Source organism: Rhineura floridana, chromosome 4, assembly GCF_030035675.1.
Source record: "Rhineura floridana isolate rRhiFlo1 chromosome 4, rRhiFlo1.hap2, whole genome shotgun sequence".
Lineage (NCBI taxonomy): Eukaryota > Metazoa > Chordata > Lepidosauria > Squamata > Rhineuridae > Rhineura > Rhineura floridana.
This window is the reverse complement of record NC_084483.1, coordinates 12,315,752-12,336,962: the sequence shown is the minus strand read 5'-3', so window position 1 is coordinate 12,336,962 and position 21,211 is coordinate 12,315,752. Positions and strand designations below refer to the sequence as shown.

The following is a 21,211-nucleotide window of genomic DNA, read 5'->3' as shown; positions in this document are numbered from 1 at the left end:
GTTAGTGAAAACAGTTCTGCTTCAGCGAGACCTATATGCTTGATAATTCTGTTTTTAACAATGCTTTCCCCCAGTCTTCCTGGAACAGATGTTAAGCTAATCAACTTGTAACATTTGATAAAAATCCATTAAAATGAAACAAATATACTAAAAGTGTTGATCCTTGAAAATCAACCAACAACTCTTCAAGTACATGAAAGGTTGTCACATAGAGCGGGGTCAGGATCTCTTCTCGATCATCCCAGAATGCAGGACACGGAATAATGGGCTCAAGTTGCAGGGAGCCAGATTTCGACTAGACATCAGGAAAAACTTCCTAACTGTTAGAGCCATACGACAATGAAATCAATTACCTAGAGAGGTAGTGGGCTCTCCGACACTGAAGGCATTCAAGAGGCAGCTGGACAGCCATCTATTGGGAATGCTTTGATTTGGATTCCTGCATTGCGCAGGGGGTTGGACTTGATGGTCTTATAGGCCCCTTCCAACTCTACTATTCTATGATTCTATGATAAACTAACTATTCCACCCATATGAGAATGAACACCAAAAATAAATGACCCGAAGCCCCAGACCGTTAGAACTGTTCAAATGAGATTAAAAACGTCTTCAGCTGGTGCTGGATGGATGACAAAGTCAGTTCCAGGCCAACTCAGTACTTCTCAGTTCCCACACATTTGTCCCATTGGGACCACACAATTAACTTCCAGATGCTGTCAGATCAAGCTCAATACTGATCAAGCACAATATTGATCAAGATGGGATTATTTTGTCAAGTAACATTGCAGATGTGACTCTTAGTATATGCACGAATACAGTTCTATATTTGTAGCAGTAAAATTTTAGGGAAGTGAAATACTATTTTTAATACCAATGTCTTAGTGGGAATATTAATAAAGTGAAGTTTGTCGTTTTGGGACAGTAAAATGCAGGAGTTTCAAATATAAGGCAGAATCACAAGAAGCTGGGTGAAACGTTGTTGTTAATAAATTTATTACCAGCAGTTCCCAGGGCAGGCGACAACAATTTAAAATTCAATATTGAAAATAGTTAAAGCAAACTACAGTCACTGGAATAAGGTGGGTCCTGACAACACATAGCTCAGGTGTTAAATGTCAAGGTAAAGAGGTACGTCTGTCTTCAGCATATGGTGGAAACTATATAATGATGGTACCAGACACACCGCTGTGGAGAGGGAATTCCACAACCTAGGCGCCGCCACAGAAAATGCTCTCTCCTAAACCACCACCCCTCGCACCTCTGAGAGTAATAAATAATACTGTTGTGTTTTGAATTCTGCTCTTCATGGCCTTTAATTGGGCTAAATACCATTTTTATCTCTTCAGGTCGGAACAAGTACTATGGATAACCCCTTGCTCAAGCACAGCGCAAAAGATTACTTCTTTAAAGCTGCCCTGTGCCACTTTATAGTTGATGAGTTGAATGCTAAGGTTAGTGCAACCCACTGTGTACTACAGCCGTACAGGCCAAAGTGCACTCTAGTTTGTATGGTGTACAAAGAATACGCAAAATTTATCGTACTGCTGTTCATTTTCTTTGCAGAAAGAGGAGTAAGAAATGGAGACAATAGTCAAGAAATCAGAAGAAGGCTAGGACTGGGGAGGGCAGCTGTGAGAGAACTAGAAAAGGTCCTCAAATGCAAAGATGTATCACTGAACACTAAAGTCAGGATCATTCAGACCATGGTATTCCCGATCTCTATGTATGGATGTGAAAGTTGGACAGTGAAAAAAGCTGATAAGAGAAAAATCAACTCCTTTGAAATGTGGTGTTGGAGGAGAGCTTTGCGGATACCATGGACTTCGAAAAAGACAAATAATTGGGTGTTGGAACAAATTAAACCAGAACTATCACTACACGCTAAAATGATGAAACTGAGGTTATCATACTTTGGACACATAATGAGAAGACCTGATTCACTAGAAAAGACAATAATGCTGGGAAAAATAGAAGGGAGTAGAAAAAGAGGAAGGCCAAACAAGAGATGGATTGATTCCATAAAGGAAGCCACAGACCTGAACTTACAAGATCTGAACAGGGTGGTTCATGACAGATGCTCTTGGAGGTCACTGATTCATAGGGTCGCCATAAGTCGTAGTCGACTTGGAGGCACATAACAACAACAACATCCTTTGTGCACCATGCAGACTAACAGCACTATACAAGTCCTACTTTTCAAACGTGGATGTCGTTTTCGGGCTTGCCTGTGTCGATATGAGACTATGCAGCAAGAAGAGTTATCACATGTAACTTGCTTGCATTGTATTTTTGCCTTAACCCTTTGCTGGCCATTTCATGTCTAAAGTGAGCCCTGTGTGCTGCAAATATGGACCTGTTGTTTCAGGTTCAATATAAAAGAGCTGTGACACCAGAATGTCCTATTTGTAAGGAGCAAAGATCAGTGCCTATCATTACACTGAAACTTCTTTCTAATTCTAAACACGTTTCTTCAAATGTGCTATGTCGTTTTGATATATTTTTTTTTTTACCCTTGTATTGTGTACCATTTCCAAGAAGCAGTTTCTGGTAGGCTTAAGGGCTAAACTGGGTGTTATGCAGGAAATGCATAAAAGAATCTCCTGATTTTTTTTAAAAAAACTGAAAAGCAGCCTCGGAGGCTGTGATTAGGAACAGGAGAGTGGTAGAAGGAGGGGCTACATAGCCCCTTTACTTTGTGCAATTTTCTCACACAAAATTGCTCCCCAGCTTCTTTCCCTATTTGTGTGTGTGTGTAATATTTTTTATCCTGATTGCAGGCAGCCACCGTAGAGATCACATCACTCCTGTGCTGAAGGAGTTGCATTGGTTACCGGTTGTGTACCGAGCCCAATTCAAGTTGTTGGTCTTAACCTTTAAAACCCTATACGGTTGTGGCCCAGCTTATCTGAAGGAGCGCCTCCAGCATCGACAGGGATGCCGCTCAACAAGATCAGCCTCGGAAGACCTTCTCTGGACCCCACTAGTCAAAACAGCTAGACTGGTGAGGACTCGAGAGAGGGCCTTCTCAATAATAGCCCCCACCCTATGGAATCTTCTCCCTAATGATCTACGCCATGCCCCGTCTATAATGAGCTTCCGCCGGACCCTGAAGACCTGGTTTTTTAGGCAGGCTTTTGGGACGGATTAGTTTTTACTGTTTTTTAAATTTTTAACTGTTTATGTACTGTTTTATCTTGTACGTCACCCAGAGTGGCTGGACAACCAGCCAGATGGGCGACTAACAAATTTAATAATAAATAAAAAAAATAAAAAAGTGGTTTGAGGCACAGTGGTTTTGAGCAGAGAAACAGTGGGACAGTGAAGTGTTCAGCAGCTGCTCCTTTTCCTTGTTCACTGAAACTGGAAGGCTTGTGGAGCTGCTTTTCGGGGGGGGGGGAATATTGCATCTCATGTCTTCGACTCTGAAATAATAATAATAAAGGTCCCAGGGCAGGTCACAACAATTTTAAAAAACATTATTAAAAACAGGTAAAAATGACCTAAAATCACATCACAAGAAAATGGCCTAGCCGACAGAAAGAGACACACGCTCACATGCAGACTCCTCCTCACCCCCACATTAAGAGTCTGAGCATAACCTGTTACATTGTGGTGTTAAAATGTATGTTTTTAGGTTTACTGGGTTTGGAGCAGAGACAATTCCTGTGCCATCAGACAACTTACACAATACTTCTCTAAAAACTTACAAATTTAAGATGGCTCTTCTTTGTTGTGTACTTTTACCTCTTGCTTCCCTACATGTTCCCATGGATAAGGGACGTAGGAAGCTCCCTTATACCAGGTTAGACTATTTGTCCATATAACCCAGTATTGTCTGTATTGGAAGTAGCCACCATGGTGCCTTCCAATTGCTGGAGTGTGACTCCCATCATCCCTGACCAGTGGCCATCCTGGGGCTGATGGAGCTGGAATCCAGTGACATCTGGAGCGCGCCACCATGGTCTTCTGGTCTTCTCTGACTGGCAACAGGGTTCAGGCAGAGCCGGATATTTCCCCTCACCTATTACCTGATCCTTGGAGACGCTGGGGACTAAATCTGGGATCTTCTGCATTCCAAGTACATGCTCTACCACTGACCAATGGTCTTTCCCCAGAATCCAGCTATCTGCCCTAACGGCCTGGGAAACAGCTGAAAGAGCAGAGCTTGGAAAAGTTACTTTTTTGAACTACAACTCCCATCAGCCCCAGCCAGTGCCATGCTGGCTGGGGCTGATGGGAGTTGTAGTTCAAAAAAAGTAACTTTTCCAAGCTCTGTGAAAGAGTATCTGAAAGTTTTCAGATAAAGAAAGCATCTTCATACAGGGAAGATGATCAAACTGATGATCAAAGGTAACCCACATAGGGCATTCCCCTTCCACATGGAGAAAAGTCCTAGCTCAGTGGCAGAGCATCTGCTTAGCATGCAGGAGGTGCCTCATTCAGTCCCTGGCATCTCCAGGTAAGGCTGGGAAAGATTCCCTCCTGGAAACCTGTATTTATTTTATTTATTATTTTATTTCTATCTCGCCCTTCCTCCCAGTAGGAGCCCAGGGTGGAGCTGCTGCCAGTTAGTGCAGACAATACTAAGCTAGATGGACCAATGGTCTGATTCAGTCTAAGACAGCTTCCTAGGTTCCTGATTCTATTGTGTGAAAAATTATTTGCATTCTGAACAAGTTCCCAGTTTGCAAAGGGCCGCTAGAGGTTTATTGTATTTTGTTCTTGCCACAGATTGCTATTACAGCCACGGTTTTCCAGTGGAACCTTAATCATTAGATAAAATCTCCTTGACTTGATTAAATGGTAAACTTGCTCTCTTTCAGCTTGCCCTTGAGAAGTATGAAGAAATGTTCCCAGCATTCACAGATTCAAGGGAGTGTAAACTGTTGAAAGTAGGTAAAACTGCATGTTTCCGAATAGCTTAAAATAGAACATGTTTGCTGGATTTTCTCTTTTAGCACTGTAGGTGTTAACATGGAGATTACGGAACACAGGTTCTGTGTGTGTGCGAATTAAGAAGAGACTGAGCTTACAGAAAGAGGGAAAAAATGGCCATCCCAATACACATATAATCTCTCTTGGTGCGGTTTGAAGATGTGGGGTACCAGTTGCTGTTAATAAGTGAATCAGGTTGGGAGGTAGTGCATGCCATTTTGCATCCCTTTGGTGGAACCCTTACAGCTGCCCTACCAATAGCATAAGGCAGGGGAGTGGGGAATCTGATGCCCTCCAGATGCTGTTGAACTACAATTCCCATCATCCCTGACCATTGGCTGAGGCTGATGGGAGCTGGAGTCCAATAACCTCTGGGGAATCACAGGTGTGCCCCCCCCCCCGCTGGCATAATAAAGAGGAAAGGGCGTTGACTGTTGTCTGTGATCCTTCTCCCCCTCCTCATCTTGGTGCTTCCCCTGGCTCTAAGAGAAGCTCCACAGACCTTTCCTCCCCCTCTCCCGTTTGACTGCTATAGGCTCACCCTTGTAAATAAACCAGCCTTTCCCAACTAGTGGGCCACCAGATGTTGTTGGACCACAACTCCCATCTTTCCTGACCATTGGCAATGCTGGCTGAGGCTGATGGGAGTTGTTGTCCAACAACACCTGGTGTCCCACTGGTTGGGAAAGGCTGAAATAAGCACACCCATGTTTACTAGCCTGCAGAGATCTTTGTCCTAGTCAACTGGGGACTGGCATAAGAGGGATAAAGGTCTTTTCCCTTGTTCCAGCAGCCCGTGGCATTTCTATGCTGGGTGTGGAGCAGGGGGCTTTCTTCCTCTGACAGCTGGCTTGCTTTCTGCACTGGGCACAGAGGAGGGAGAGAGTGCGCCATCCCTCCACCCCTGTATGCAATCCCTGCTTGTTGCCGATGGCTGCGAGGGCTTAAACAATAGAAGGCTGCTGTAGACAGTTCTCCATGTCACACTCGTCTTCTCTGCCTCTCCCACCTTCATACTCACAAATTGGCCCTTGTTTATGAATGCCCCTTTACTCGCACACCAGGCTGTAATAGTCTCTGCTCCTGATTGGGGGAGAGCTTCAGGTTGGTACTCTGGTGATCCCTTCTTCCGTGCCACTTCAATGGCTGGGCTGCTTCTGCAGTTCATCCCTTGACACGCTTTGCGTGCAGAAGGGTCCTAGGTTGAGTCCCTGAAATCTCCAGGTACGGCTGGGAAAGACTCCTGTCTGAAACCCCTGCAGGAGCTACTGCCGGTCAGAGTAGTCAGCACTGAGCTAATTGGACCGAAGGTCTGACTTGATAGGAGGCAGCTTCCTGTGTTCCCCGGAGATGGAACCGGTTCCCGTGGGCTGGGATCTCAGTGCAGTGCAAGCAAGGGTGGCTGGTGCCCATTGGGGATTGGTGGGGCAGAAGGCAGATGGTGGACCCAGAAGCAATGATAGGCGGAGCCGACTCATTCAGGGTTTGTCCCCATCTTCTTCCCTGCTGAGTTCTCAAAGGGGCAGCACTGAGACTTAAAGAGGAGGACTCCTGCTAACAGGCAAGGCCATCCCTGGACTGGTTGTAAAAAAGAAGGCAGGCAGGAGGGGGCTGGCTGAGGGCAGATTGAGGTTGGCGGTGCAGCGCCCTATTTGCTCAAATGGACCAGCCTCCACTGAGTGTGAGTACTCCCTGACTCCCCCCTCCACTGCCTACATCTCTGCCTCACTATGAGGTCACAATGTTTGCGATGATGTGTGCTCATATGGTTGATGCAGGCACACCATCTGGCACAGATGTTTCAGATCCGAGTGCCTGCATTGGGATCAAAAGCTTTGTATAGTTACTGGATATTGCTGAATTGAAGGGTGACATCCCTCTCTGTCACTTGGCATTTTTTAAAAATGTCATTTCAAGTTGCGAAAGGCCTCTTTCAGTTTTATAGAGCGGAGGCGGAATTGTTTAAAGAGTCCTTCTGCCTTGAGAGCAACAGGAAAATGGTCACTTCTGCTGTTTAACCCTTTCGTGTCATCCCGCTAGAAATTACTGGAAGCTCACGAGGAACAAAACTGTGAAGCTTACACTGAAGCAGTAAGTAGACCTCTATTTTACTTAGACATGGGACAGGTCATACAGGGCTATCATTATTTTTTTTTAAAATAGCCTTTCAGTTCCATCAGCAGTTTTATAACTGTTAAAACTGATAAGACAGGTAGCAAGAGAGACGTTGAGTTGGATCCAGGCTAACAGTACAACCATACAGTAGGGCCCTGCTTTACGGCGTTCCGTTTTCCGGCATTCCACTGATGCAACGGCTTTCAATTAGGGGAAATTCCCCGTTTTAAAGCTGATTTTGCGGCATTTTTGCGGCATTTTCACGCCACGCGACCCATTATAGTCAATGGGTTCCGCTTTACGGCGATTTCCGCTTTACGGCGGGGGCCTGGTCCCTGACCCGCCGTTTAAGCGGTGCCCTACTGTATACATGCCTATTCAGAAGTTAAGTCACTTGGGCCACATCCACACCATACCTTTAAAGCGCATGACTTCCCCCAAGAACCGTGGGAACGATTGTTTGTTAAGAATGCTAAGAACTTGTAACTTTGTGAGGGATTGACTACATTTCCCAGGATTCTGTGGGGGAAGGCATGTGCTGTAAATGTACGGTGTGGATGTTCAGTGGGGTGTATTCTCAGATAATGGCGTAGGCTTAGTTGAAATAAATTTCTATTGAAATCAGTGGGACTAAATCTGGTTCTAATCTATGATACCTTCTAGAACACGGACAGTGCTGCTATTGGCTGAAGTGATGCTCCCAAGCTGCCAGCATTGTATTCAACCAAGTCCTACTCATGCTAGACCCACTGAAATTAATTAATTAAACTAATTAATTAATTCATTAAAAGTTAGTCATGTCTATTAACTTCAATGGCTCTACTGTGAGTGGTACTATCATAGAACACCACCCCTATTTAGGAGCAGGGTCCCCTCCAGGTACTTGCAAATCTAGCAATATCTGCTACACGTTGGACCTTTGCAAGCTGCGCTGTAGAACCCCGGCTGGATTGAATGAAAGGTCCACCTGGTCTAGCATTCTCTTTCCAACGGTGGCTATACCAATGCTTTCAGGAAGACCTCAGCAACTGATGCATCTCTCATTCGGGAGGTTCCATTTAGCCATCCAGCTAATAGCCACTTGTAGGCCTATCTTCCATGAATTTGTCTAATCTACCTTTCAAGCCATCTAAGCCTGTGATGGTGGCATTTCCTGCAAGTTAATTTGGTGTTATGTTGAACCATCACACTATTTAGAGGGGTGTGATGCTGGTGACATTGTGGCCCCCCTTGAACCTCATTTTTTTTTTTAGTAAAAAGGTGGGATATAACTTAATAAATACATAAAATGGATGGCTTTGGTACCCGTTGTATCGCACTATAACTAGAGCAGAGGCAGGCAAGACGGGTGGGTGGCAAGGTGTGAGGCGTCCTTCCCTGGCTCTCCCTGTCAGGTTCCTACTCGTGGTTACTGCCTGTTTCTAGGCACCACCAGGGACTCCACCAGTCCGGACCGCTCTCTCTTATGATTTCTCTCCCCGCTCTAGCACAGATCTCAACAGATCCCCCTGCTAGGCAACCACCAGTAACGTCCCAATACTAGTATTCCCAGAGACTCTGAATACTGGTATTGTTATTCTCTTCACCGCTGCCACCATTTGTTACAGTTCCCCTTCAGCCTTGGTCATTACCTTACCCTCCCTTCTGGTCTGTGAAACCCCAGCCAAGGATCAGGCCTTTGGTAAACCAAATTAAGTATTTATTACAGATAACAAAGCTAACAAGATTAACAAGATTTCTTCTTAAGGCACATAAGCATATGATTTTACTCAATACTAATCCGAACTCCACCTCCCTCCTTCTTCACTCTCTCCTGGCAAACAACTCTCTCAAACCCCACCAAGCAACCCACTCTTTCTCTTCTCCCCCGCCCCCAGATTCCACAATTCACCACCTCACATTCACCCAGATTTACCTGTCATCCTTTCATTTATACTGTCAGCCATTTTAAACATTCAGCCAATCATCAAGCATTCTATTGCCCATTCACTCCCCCTCCTCTTTCACTACTTACCATGTATACTCTAAACAACCAGCACTTACCATATATACACTAATATATAGGAACATCACATTTCCCCCCCCTTAAACAACGGCAGAGTATTATTCCTGTTCCAGGATTTATACGTCGCGTTAACAAATAAAAGTCTCTATGGGGAAAATGTCTTTCTTTGTTCCTCTGTCTGGTCACGTCACTGCAGTCCCAGCCACTTGCCTGGAAAGTCCATCGGCCAGTACATTGTCCTTGCCTTTGATGAACTGGAAGTCCACTTGATAGTCCTGTAGGGCCCAGGACCACCTCTGCAGCATAGTGTTATGGTTTTTCATAGTCTGCAACCATAACAAGGCCCGATGATCCGTAGTCACTGTGAATCTTCATCCCCACATGTATGGGCGCAACTCGTTCAGTCCCCACACGACCGCTAGGCACTCCTTCTGGACCGACGAATAGTTTTTCTCCCTCGGCATCAGCTTGCGACTCAGATACGCCACTGGATGTCTGGTGCCTTCTCTCTCCTGCAGCAAGACGACTCCCAGCACGAGGTCTGACGCATCTGTAGCCACGATGAATGGTGCTATTAATATGGGTCCTTGGCACAAGGCTTGCTTCAGTAGATCAAAAGCCTTCTGACATTCATCCGTCCATACCACACGCTCAGAACACTTCTTCTTGGTCAATTCATGCAAGGGGGTTGCTATTTCCCCAAAATTTCTCACAAACTTCCTATAAAAACCAGCCACACCCAGAAATGCCCTTACTTGTTTTTTGGTTAAGGGGATCGGCCACGCTTGTATTGCCTCCACCTTGCTCCATAAGGGGGTGATTTTCCCACTCCCCACCTTATGTCCTAAATAGATTACTTCCTTTAGTCCAAACTGGCATTTCTTAGCTTTTATTGTGAGGCCTGCTTTTCTTAAGGCCTCCAATACTGTTGTCAGGTGTTGGACATGCTCAGGCACCGACTTGCTAAAAATGGCCACGTCATCGATATAGGCCACTGCAAAATCTGACATGCCTCGCAACACAGTATTGATTAGCCTTTGAAATGAACTTGGTGAGTTCCTTAGTCCCATGGGTAAGGTCACAAACTCATATAACCCATCTGGTGTACTGAAGGCAGTTTTGGCTCTGGATTGCTCGTCTAGTTCCATTTGCCAAAATCCTTTACAGAGATCTAGTGTAGAGATAATGGTTGCTGCCCCCAATAACTCTAACATTGCGTCTACCCTAGGCATAGGATATGCATCTGGGACAGTAATTTTATTGATTAGCCGATAATCAATGCAAAACCTTGTCGTTCCATCTTTTTTTGGAACCAGGACAATACTTGAGGTCCAGGGACTGATGGATTCCCTGATCACTCCTAATTCCAGCATATCTTCCACCTCCTTTTTGATCTCATTCAAAACTTTCCCATTCACACGGTACGGAACAGATCTGATTGGGGCATGATCTCCAGTATCAATGGAATGTATAACTATACTGGTTCGGCCAGGTTTGTTGCTAAAGAGATTCCTATAGGTTTTCAAAACTCTCAGAATCTCCTCTTTTACTTCCTCCTTCACCTCCTCTGACCATTCCACTTGATCTACCCCTCCTTTGTCTTTGCTTTCCTGTACTAAATCTGGAAGTTCAGGCCCACTTCCCTCAGGGAATAAGGTAACTTGCAACACCTGTGCATCCCGGGTATGGTAAGGCTTCAACATATTTACATGAACCACTTTGCTTTTGTTTAATTGGTCTGTGGTGATTACATATGTCACTGTGTCAAGCCTTTCTCTGATGGTATATGGTCCTTCCCAGTTAGCCTGTAATTTGTCATGTTTCCTGGGTATGAACGCCATAACCATATCTCCCACATTATACACACGTTCTCTGGCTGTTCTGTCATACCAGTAACTTTGCTTCTGCTGAGCTTGACTCAAATTCTCTTTCACCACTTCCATCATTTGTTTCACTGGTTCACATTCACCCCCTCTCTCAGCAGGCATCCACAGTCCACATAAAATCCCATTCTCACACACAACTTGACTCCTCAGCTTGTCAGCGAAAGGAATCTGCTGGGTCAGGGCTTGTTCCTTTACCTGCTTCAAACTGATATCTTTATGCAGCTCTTCCCTGAATTGCTCTGCTTCTTCCCCAGAGACCACTTGATACAGTTTGTCTTCTTCAGCAGGCCTGCTAGTGGTTGCTATGGTGACCTGAGGCTGGTTAACAGATTCCACCCTGTTTGTTTCAGCCCCCCTTAATATGGCTTCTTTTTCTCTGCCAATTTGCTGTCTGGTCACTACATAGATCTTTCCTTGGGCGCCCATTACATCCCTTCCCCGTATTACTGGTTCTTGTTGCTGGGCATTAATGCCTACTTTATATCGGCCCTCTCGGCCTCTCCAAGTCATATCCACCAGGGCCACAGGCAAACTTTCTGGTTGACCTCTCACTCCTTGGATAGTCACAGTTTCCTGAGGTAATATTACCTCAGATTTTATTAAATCTGGCCTCAGTAATGTCTGAGCGGCACCAGTATCAAGCAATGCCCAATAATTTGCCCCTTGTACTCTCACTTCCTCTCTCAGACTTGAATCAAGGTCTGTTACTTCTGTCCAGTTTATCTGGCAAAACTGAACCTTTTTCGCTGTTTCTAAAGCCTTGGGCTCTGTTTTCACTGCCCTTGTCTGAGCAGGATTACTAATGGGGTTGGCAACCTCACATTGAAAACGTAGGTGCCCTGGTCTACCACATTTGTAGCATAATTTCTCCTCACTTTTAGGGTATACAGATCCACTCTGAGGTGTCCTGTGCCCTTCAGATTTTAATGGAGGACTCACTCGCTGTGGTACCACATCCCTTCTGCCAGCACTATATGGTCTGGGTTTAAACTCTCTTGATGTTTTCCCCACCCAGCCAGTTCTATTGGAGGCGAAGTGATCTGCCATCTCTGCGGCCTCCTGCACAGATGTAGGGGAACGGTCTTTGACCAGGAGCCTTATTTCTGGTGGTAACTGATGGTATAATTGATCCAGTATCATGAGGCTTTTCACCTCTTCCACTGACTGAGCTTTGGCACTACTCATCCACTTTCCAAATATATCCATCAACTTTGCTCCCAGTTCCACAAAAGACCTCCCTGTCTGTATCTGGCAATTTCTGAAAAGCTTTCTAAAATAATCAGGCCCCAGTCTGAATCTTTTAAACACTGCTTCTTTGAATTCAGCATAGGTGACGGGCTTGTCTGAGGGGAAATATTGGTATACCTCAGCCAATTCCCCTTTAATCAGGTTTGATAAATACTGCGTGTATTTATCTTCAGGTAGCCCCCACAACTGAGCTGCTTTTTCAAAGGTGCTGAGGTAAATTTGAGGATCTTGACCAGGCTCATAGACAGCAAAGTCCTTTGGAGTAATTTTTATTTTTGCTCCATCTCTGTCTTTCCTTGTCTCCTCAGAGTGAAATTTCTCTCTATCAAATTTTAACTTTTCTACTTGTAATTCAGCATCCAATGCTCGTTGCTTCTCCCTCTCCTCAAACCCCAATCTCATTCTCTCAATTTCCAACTCCCTCTGTTTTTCCTTCTCTGCACCTTCCATCCTCAATCTCTCAGCTTCCAACTCTCTCTGCTTGTCTTTTTCCTCAGCCTCCATCCTCAATCTCTCAGCTTCCAACTCTCTGTTTTTCCTTCTCTGCACCTTCCATCCTCAACTTCTCTCTTAAGTACTCTGTATAAGCGGGATTGCTTAAATATCCTTCTGGGGTTTCTTCTCTGACAGGTTGTTTTTGCTGGGCAGTTGCAAATCCTATAAGTGCTACCCTCAATTCATCTACCCCTTTACCCTCATGAGGTAAATTGAATGTTATGCACTTCTCCACCAGCTCCTCTCTTTTCATTTTTATGTATTCAGCCATGGTGTTTGAGTTCACTCACTCTTTGCCACACACTCTTTGCCAGTCACTCTCACAAGTAATCTTGTTTTGTTATTTCTGTTTGCCACACAACTATTAGGGATTGTCTAGTATTCGTATCTCACTGCTACAGCCAACACCTGTGACGTAGTCTCCTTTGTCACCACGTGTCTTTGGGACTCTCTTTGGTTCGTATCTGGATTCTCTGTTGTTCGTATCCCACCGCTACTGACACCACTTGTGATGCGTCCTTCCCTGGCTCTCCCTGTCAGGTTCCTACCTGCTCGTGGTTACTGCCTGTCTCTAGGCACCACCAGGGACTCCACCAGTCCAGACCGCTCTCTCTTATGGTTTCTCTCCCCGCTCTAGCACAGATCTCAACAGATCCCCCTGCTAGGCAACCACCAGTAACGTCCCAATACTAGTATTCCCAGAGACTCTGAATACTGGTATTGTTATTCTCTTCACCGCTGCCACCATTTGTTACAGTTCCCCTTCAGCCTTGGTCATTACCTTACCCTCCCTTCTGGTCTGTGAAACCCCAGCCAAGGATCAGGCCTTTGGTAAACCAAATTAAGTATTTATTACAGATAACAAAGCTAACAAGATTAACAAGATTTCTTCTTAAGGCACATAAGCATATGGTTTTACTCAATACTAATCCGAACTCCACCTCCCTCCTTCTCCACTCTCTCCTGGCAAACAACTCTCTCAAACCCCACCAAGCAACCCACTCTTTCTCTTCTCCCCCCCCCCCGATTCCACAATTCACCACCTCACATTTACCCAGATTTACCTGTCATCCTTTCATTTATACTGTCAGCCATTTTAAACATTCAGCCAATCATCAAGCATTCTATTGCCCATTCACTCCCCCTCCTCTTTCACTACTTACCATGTATACTCTAAACAACCAGCACTTACCATATATACACTAATATATAGGAACATCACACAAGGCAATCTCCTTTGATTGATGCTTTTGTTTTTCTTCCCCCAGCTTTCCTCATGGGGAAATGCAGAAGCTCCAGCTGCAGGGTTAGCTCTGGTGTGTGAGTGTGAGGGGGGAGGGAGCATCTTTGAGAGTGAGTGCGTGTGTGGGAGGGAAAGAATAATTGTGTGTGTAGAAGTAGTTCTATTTTACATAGGGTTGTACTCAGTAGTGCTACATAGAGCCCAATTATTTTTCCTTGCGCAATAGAACACTCTCCCCCTCTCCTCCCACCCATGCGCTCCTGAAACCTGTTCTGGCGGGTTTCCACAACCCTTCAGATTTGGGGACAGAGCATCCATGTGCAGGGGTAGGAAGGGGGGAACCCTGTTGTGCTAGTGCTAACTGTAGTGATGGTGTGAAAAGCTAGTTGACTACTGCCCATCATATGGAGAACTGCAGGGAATAAGGAAGCATCACTCATGCTTCCAATCTCACAGGGAAGCAGGCTTGTAAATAAGCCCACAACATTTACTAGCCTGTCATTTTTTGGCCAGCCTGGCTGGGTGATGGCAGAGGAGAGGCAGAGTCCCTCCTCCAGCAGCCCGTTGCATTTCCAAGCTGGTGTGGAAAAGGAGTCTTGCCCTCTCTGACAATCCAATTGGACAACTTAGTTGGATATAAGCCAGAATCATCATTTTCCGCCATTGGGTCATATGCTTAAAATAATTGAAACCAAAGTGTCCACTTTGTCCTTGCCCTTTCTTTTTTTAACCAGCTGTGTTAACCTCTCCAATTAGGTTAAAGAGTTTGATTCAATATCCCGCTTGGATCAGTGGCTGACAACCATGTTGCTTCGCATTAAAAAATCCATCCAAGGAGACAACGACGGGGACCTGAAGTGAATTGTCAGTACAATTTGTGGCATGTGACGTGTCTGTCAAAGTATACTGTGCTGTGGCCAAGGACCGTTCTGGGATACTTGGATCAATGCTTCTAGCTTACCTGACTGGTGTCTTGTTTAGTCGCCTGTCGTGGCTTGTCGGTGTAACTATGGACATGAATTATATCTATATTTTAAGACTTTTTGTTTGTTTTACTTCTAAATGCAAGACATGTGCCCTGGTTCTATGCATGTTTCTTTGCAAATAAGTCCCACTGAGTGAGGGGGGAGGGGCTTTCTCCCACATCGCTGTTCCTAGGATTGCAGCCTCACAGTGCAAGCCTATGCATCTTTACTTGGAAGAAAGTCTCCAGTATTGTGTTCAGCTGGATTTACTCCCTAGTAAGTGTGTTTCAAATTGCAGTCTTAGTCATATAAATCCAATCAGCTGACATGAAATTGCAGCCACCTTGAAATTATGCCCTTCACTCTGTGAGTGTCTCCATCCAAGAGAGAGACCTCTCCATAGTTTGAACAAATGTTGGTCATCTAAAATTTATTTGGGTCTTCAAAGATATATATTACATGAATATATACCTATATATCAGAGGACAGCTTTCTGTTTGTATTTTAGGATGTCACACTGTGTCATTTAAGTGTGATTTGTGTTCCGCTTGCAAAACATGGCTGAGTCACAACACTGAGATAGCAAAATTCAAGATCTCTTTACAGTGCAATATTGAGTCAGAAGCAGGTCCCACTCTCTTCAATGGGGCTTACTCCTTAGTAAGTACATGTAGGGTTCAAGCCTTAACGATATATCTATACTAAGCCTCATCTTGCTCAAAAAATCATGAGTATAAGCCACCAAGAATGCAAATTGTTCTGTTAGTCCAAATGTTACATGGCTTACAGGGGAATATGTGATGGATGCATCAAAAGGGTTTATCGTAAATGTTAGTTACATAATTTGGGGCTGCTGACAGTGGTGAAATTCCTGAAGCATCCCTCTCTCTCCATTCTCCTCGACCAACCATGATCAGCAGCACTGATGCAATATGATCCACCCATGGCAGTAGACTGAAAAATCTCTGAACATATGAGCATTGATATGAATGAAATAGTTCCAGCTCCTACACAAGCCTCTGTATGTTGGATATGCCCTGCAGAGGTTTCAGTCAGAGTGCATGTGAATATGTGGGGTCCAGAAACATAAACACTCTCAGTCACTTCAAAAGAAAAAGAAAAAAACCTTTTTTTTTAAAGCAAGGAAGAAGTAAATGCTTTTTTGCTTTCTTTCTATAGTGTCATCTCTTCTTTCCTAGACTTGGAGCTTCTATACCTTTGATCCATGAGAGTATATAAACTGTTTATAGCACACTAGTAGAGGCAATAGTTTGATCGACCTGTATTTTATACTGCTTTTTGGCGGTGTCAAATTGTGTTTCAGTGCATTTCAATGATGCTGGTGGAAAGCTTGTGATTTTTATATACAGCATGCGTGTGTGTGCGTGCGTGTACTTCGTAGACATACAGAACTACGAAACAACCTAGGCTGAAATATGCGGTTAGCTTTTCATAGCACAGGAGCCAAATTGCTTTCCCGAAGTGCTTATTCAGGCCTGGTGTACAGGTACTGCAGAAGAAGGTGATGCCAGCTTTGGCGTGGTAGAATGAGCTTCAGATTGCAGATGGGGGGGGGGTCATATTTTTGTGACTGTTACTCTCTCCACACTTCTCCACAGGGAGAATGTGCTAGCCAGCAGACGGAGCCAGACCCTTCCTCCCCCTGTGCTAGTTTGTTCTTTTGCAAACAATGGCATCCCCCACCTGCAGGGTGAAGGGATGCAATCTAGTCTGCTCATCTCATTCTGCCCAGAGCTCTGTGTATTTACAAAGTGTGTGTATGTTGCGCATATAGATGTATTCTCAGCTGTTGCGATTGAGCAGGTCGGATAGCAAATTAAATTATTGCCCCACCTGCCATTGGCTTTCTCTCCCACCCTCACTGCTGCCAACTGACCTTCCCCGATTAATTCCTACCTTGACACTGGGTTGGTTGAACTTGGTTAGTTCCCCTTGAAATCAGTGGGACGCCACTGAAGCAAGACTAACTTTTCACAGTGATTTCAGTGAGACTTCAGTGCAACTAATTTCTCTGGATCCAACCCACTGTGTTTTTCTGTCGAAAAATAGCAGCACGCTTTCACTGGGTGGCATTTCTCAGAAATGCAGCAGTTGTGGTCGATCACTGGCTGAAGGGCAACAGCAGTAAGTGTTGGGTGGTGAGGGGAGATACAGGCTCATATCTAGGTGGGTAAAGGACGGGTGGGTTTTTGCAAGTTTGTATGTATGCATGAATGTATGTATGTATACATGAATATATAAATAAAACTGTCCCACAGCATGGTCTGGAGCCGGGGTGGAGAACTCGTGACCCTGCCAATGTCATTGGACTCCAACTCCCTGTCATCTCTGATCATTGGCCATACTGACTGGGGCTGATGGGAGGTGGGAGTCTAATAACAAACATGTTCCCTGTTCCTGATCTGGAGGTACATGATGCAACAACCTCTTGAAGCTAAGCAGACTTGGATCTAGTCAGTGCCCAGGCAGGAGACCATTTGGGAACCTTATGTACACTCTGCCTAGGTTCCATCCTAGAAGAAAGGCAAGCTGTAAATGTAATAAAATATATATGTAAAGTTCTATTTTTCTTTCTCAGACAGATCTATTTTTCCTTTAAATTGTGGCACACGCCTGTTTATTTGTGTCCCCCAAAATCATGCTTTTCAGCCGCTGCAGGCTTACGTGCATGAACGCTGCATCATCATCCATCTTTGTTGTGGTGTTGGTTGCAGTCCTTTGTCAGCGCACTTCTTCCAGTCATTGATCTTCTTTAATAAGTTATGTGCCACAGCCTCAGAGCAGGACAAAACTTGTACCTGGGAGCCAGTCTTGTTGATTTCTGTGGGACTTACTTTGAGTAAATTGCTCTGATCTTGTGAAGGCAACATGCAGAGAAAATCAAGTTTCTCTAGCTATCTAGATTGGATCCTGTGCGTTCAAGAGGATGCCATCTCTCCCGCTTGCCATCTTGCGGTTTCCCATCTTCCCATCTAGTGATCCGTGCTGGCTCAGGAGTGTATGTTGATCAGACAGTTAGTGCAATCAACTTTGCAGCGTCAATCACTTGTGGGGGCAGGAGTGAGATTGGTGCTCACACAAAACCGACCTCTGGCTCAGGCCCAGTGTTTTAAGACCAGTTTGCAGCAGCAGCTTCACGTGGCTAGCTTAAGAAATGTTCCAAACAAAAATCCACTCTTTTGCTGTAACAATATTCACAACATACCCCCGGTGGTCGGGAGCAATTTCAAATCTACCTGTATTTAATCTTAGACCTATAGCCATAGTGTATTAGTATGTACTGGTATTGTGGTTTAGGAATCTGTGAAATTATAGTGGATGCATAACAGAAGGTTCATTCACGTTGCAAAGCCGCTTCAGCATTGCTTTGTTTTGTAACAAGATGCATCGGAATGGCAAACCTTTGTCTCAATGGCAAACTTGACTCAAGAGGTGCAAAATGCTGTCCTCTCGTGACTGCAACCAGCAGGCGACTGGGTTTGGTTCTTAACTGACAATGGGGCTGTGGCTGGATATGAGAAGGTTGTCAGCGTTTTGTGTTAATGAGAAATGTCATTAAAGAGTGTGCTGCCCACTGTAACAACAAAGCGTGAGCATTTTTATTAATCCCAACATCTGCCCTTGTCTGGAGTTGTCAGTAAGGCGTATAAAATAGGTATGGGTGATATCTCTTATTTCAGGGACGGGGAACCTGTGGCTCCCGCACCATGTTGTTTAACTCCCATGCAGCATGGCCAGTCCTCAGGGATGATGGGAGTCGGGAGTCCAGCATGATCAGGAGGAGCATAGGTTCTCCCCTCCCACTGTTTTTCTCAATCAGCTTCCATAAGCAAGGGAGTAGGCAGTGCGGTAACTGGAATCACAAGAGGACTCTTCATAATGACTCACATTCTTTTTGTGATTTTGCTTTCATTTGCAAAACAATGACCTGTACCTCTTCCCTTTTAACAAAGATGCATGAGGGGTAGGCACCTGCAACTCACACAGCTCTGTCTTCAATGGGAGCTACTCATTCATCTTCTCTTGGTGTCTCCTGTAATGTTCCAGTTCACCCAGGATAAGGCCCTTCACAATACCAATGACATGGACGGATGGGGATGAATATGTATGCAGAGGCCATGTTTCTATGCCACTTGTTTGAACTGTTTGTGGTCATGCCCACTTCTCTGGAGAGAAACAAAAAAACAAGATTCCCAGCTTAAGTGTTACATCTGCAAACCAGGGATTATTGTTTTGCTCAGAACTATATAGTTTGTTCTTGGATGACTGATTGTGGTTTGAGCAAAGCAATCCATGACCTCTGGTTTGGATGTCATTCATACTAAGGCAAAGATCATGGTTTGTTTCCTCCATGCACTAGGGGGAGGAGTAGAACAGCCGAGATAGTGTAGTATGGTCACAGCCAACCTTTAGTTAGTGCAAACTGGGCCTGAGGCCCTATACGTAACAGAGAGAATGTAAACAAGGTTTCTGGGTGTTGATTCTGTCCTCCTGTTTTGCAGCAACCTATTGTGCCCCCTCCCTCATTAAAAGATTCTTTTGCAACCTGTTGCAACTTATAGATCATATTTTGGAGGAACAGACTTGCAAACTGGGGTAGAAGTGTCCTTTCTATTATGGGGAAAAATGCCAGACGTTAAAAAAAATTCTGGCATCTGAGAAAGTTGCAATAACCATTAAGTCACCCTGTGGACCAAAGACTACTCCTATGTCAAGGCACTAATCCACTCCTTTAACAGCTATAAATTATTTGGTGATTCACATCAGTGTTTGCAAGCATCACTGAGAATTTGCTCCCTTACAGGAAGCCTTTTTCCATGTGAGCAAGTTTCCATCAAAACCATGAAGATGTTATTACCATGAAGATGTACTGTAAGTGCTCACATCTGGTTCAGAGAATGGTCTGAAAACATTGGCAGAGTTCTGTTGCTGAAGTGATGAAAAGGGCTGACTGGCTCTCAGCAGGGCCTGGGAACCATATGTAAGGTATTCTGAACTCTCTGGGGAAGGAACTAATTATTTGTTTCACCTTTCTCAGTTATGAGTGCACAAACTGTGCCCTACTGTATTTGCTTGCTGCTGTCCAGCCCTTCCTAGTGAATTTTTAATTTCTTGACCAACATTACTTTTATTCAGCAGATAAGCTGATATCACCATATCCACTGTATCATTTATGGTGGTGAAGCTATGTTTATATAGAAAGAATTCTAATCCAAAAACATCCAGATGGCAGAGAAGTGGCACATGGCATCGTATAGCCAGCTAACAGGAGTGAACAGTCCTAGTGTCCCAATTTGATGTTTCTTTCCTGAGATGGAAAGGCACTTCCTATAATGTCATACAACTTCCTGTTGGAAAGGTCGGACAATGGAACAGATGAGCTAGGGAGGTGGTGGGTTCTACACTGGGGGCATTCAAGAAGCCACCAAGGATACCCACCTGTTGGGTATGCTTTAATTTGGATTCCTGCAGTGAGCAGGGGGTTGAACCTGATGGCCTTATAGGTCTCTTCCATCTCTATTATTCTAGGATTTTATACATCAACAGTAATGAAACATACCGTAGTCGTGCTGGGATTTCCCCCTTTTGAGATATTTCTGGACCTTACCTTAAGAAAAAGCTTTTAATGGTGGCAGCACATGAAGCAGACAGGTCTTTAACACATGCAGCAGTCATAGCCCTGCTACCACCACCCCTGGCCATGCAGGTTATTGTGAAACATGTTTCTATTGGAGAAGCAATCTTAAAACCCTCCTCATATTAAAGAGGGCAAAACAACAGGCATACCTCCAGATAGTTCCAGCAACAGAATGCGCACACTGACAATACAACTAGAATTGGATTCCCATTTTTTCCCACGTTTATGGTGAGCTGAAAGTTGACCAATGTAGAGTTGGCTTGTAATTATGCCATTTTAGCATCTAGCTGCTCTAATTATAACACACATATATAAGTTAGCTCTGGTAATTTGAAGTACAGTATGAATGCTTGAGACAGATTTACAGGGGCTAAGGTTGATAGATTTGTAGGCTTGCAGGATTGGTATAATCCTTTAAGATTACTCTTTAACCCTTGGCCATTATAAAACATATATATAATTAGCTATCAGCAGATACATATAGTGTATGTACCCATGGAATGAAAGAACTGCCTTAGTGGTGCTGATTTGAAAACTGGAAATAAGTCAGGGATACACTCGCCCTCTTCTTTACACACATTAGTCACTCTTCTAGGTCACATTAGAATCTCTTCATAGAACTGTATAGCCTTCGGGTAAAATCACAAGTCACAACAAAGA

At 44.5% G+C, this 21,211-nt stretch overlaps 1 protein-coding gene across 1 annotated transcript in view; it reads left to right on the top strand.

Annotated features, from left to right (window-relative positions):
- NAPB (NSF attachment protein beta) overlaps positions 1–14,969 on the top strand; it is a 49,051-nt gene extending 34,082 nt beyond the window's left edge. Inside the window, exons 8-11 of the mRNA XM_061622489.1 lie at positions 1,347–1,451; positions 4,824–4,892; positions 6,976–7,026; positions 14,684–14,969. Coding sequence (XP_061478473.1) covers positions 1,347–1,451; positions 4,824–4,892; positions 6,976–7,026; positions 14,684–14,788 — 330 coding nt within the window. The 3' untranslated portion in view covers positions 14,789–14,969. The remainder of the gene's footprint in view (positions 1–1,346; positions 1,452–4,823; positions 4,893–6,975; positions 7,027–14,683) is intronic.
- Positions 14,970–21,211: the final 6,242 nt, after the last annotated feature.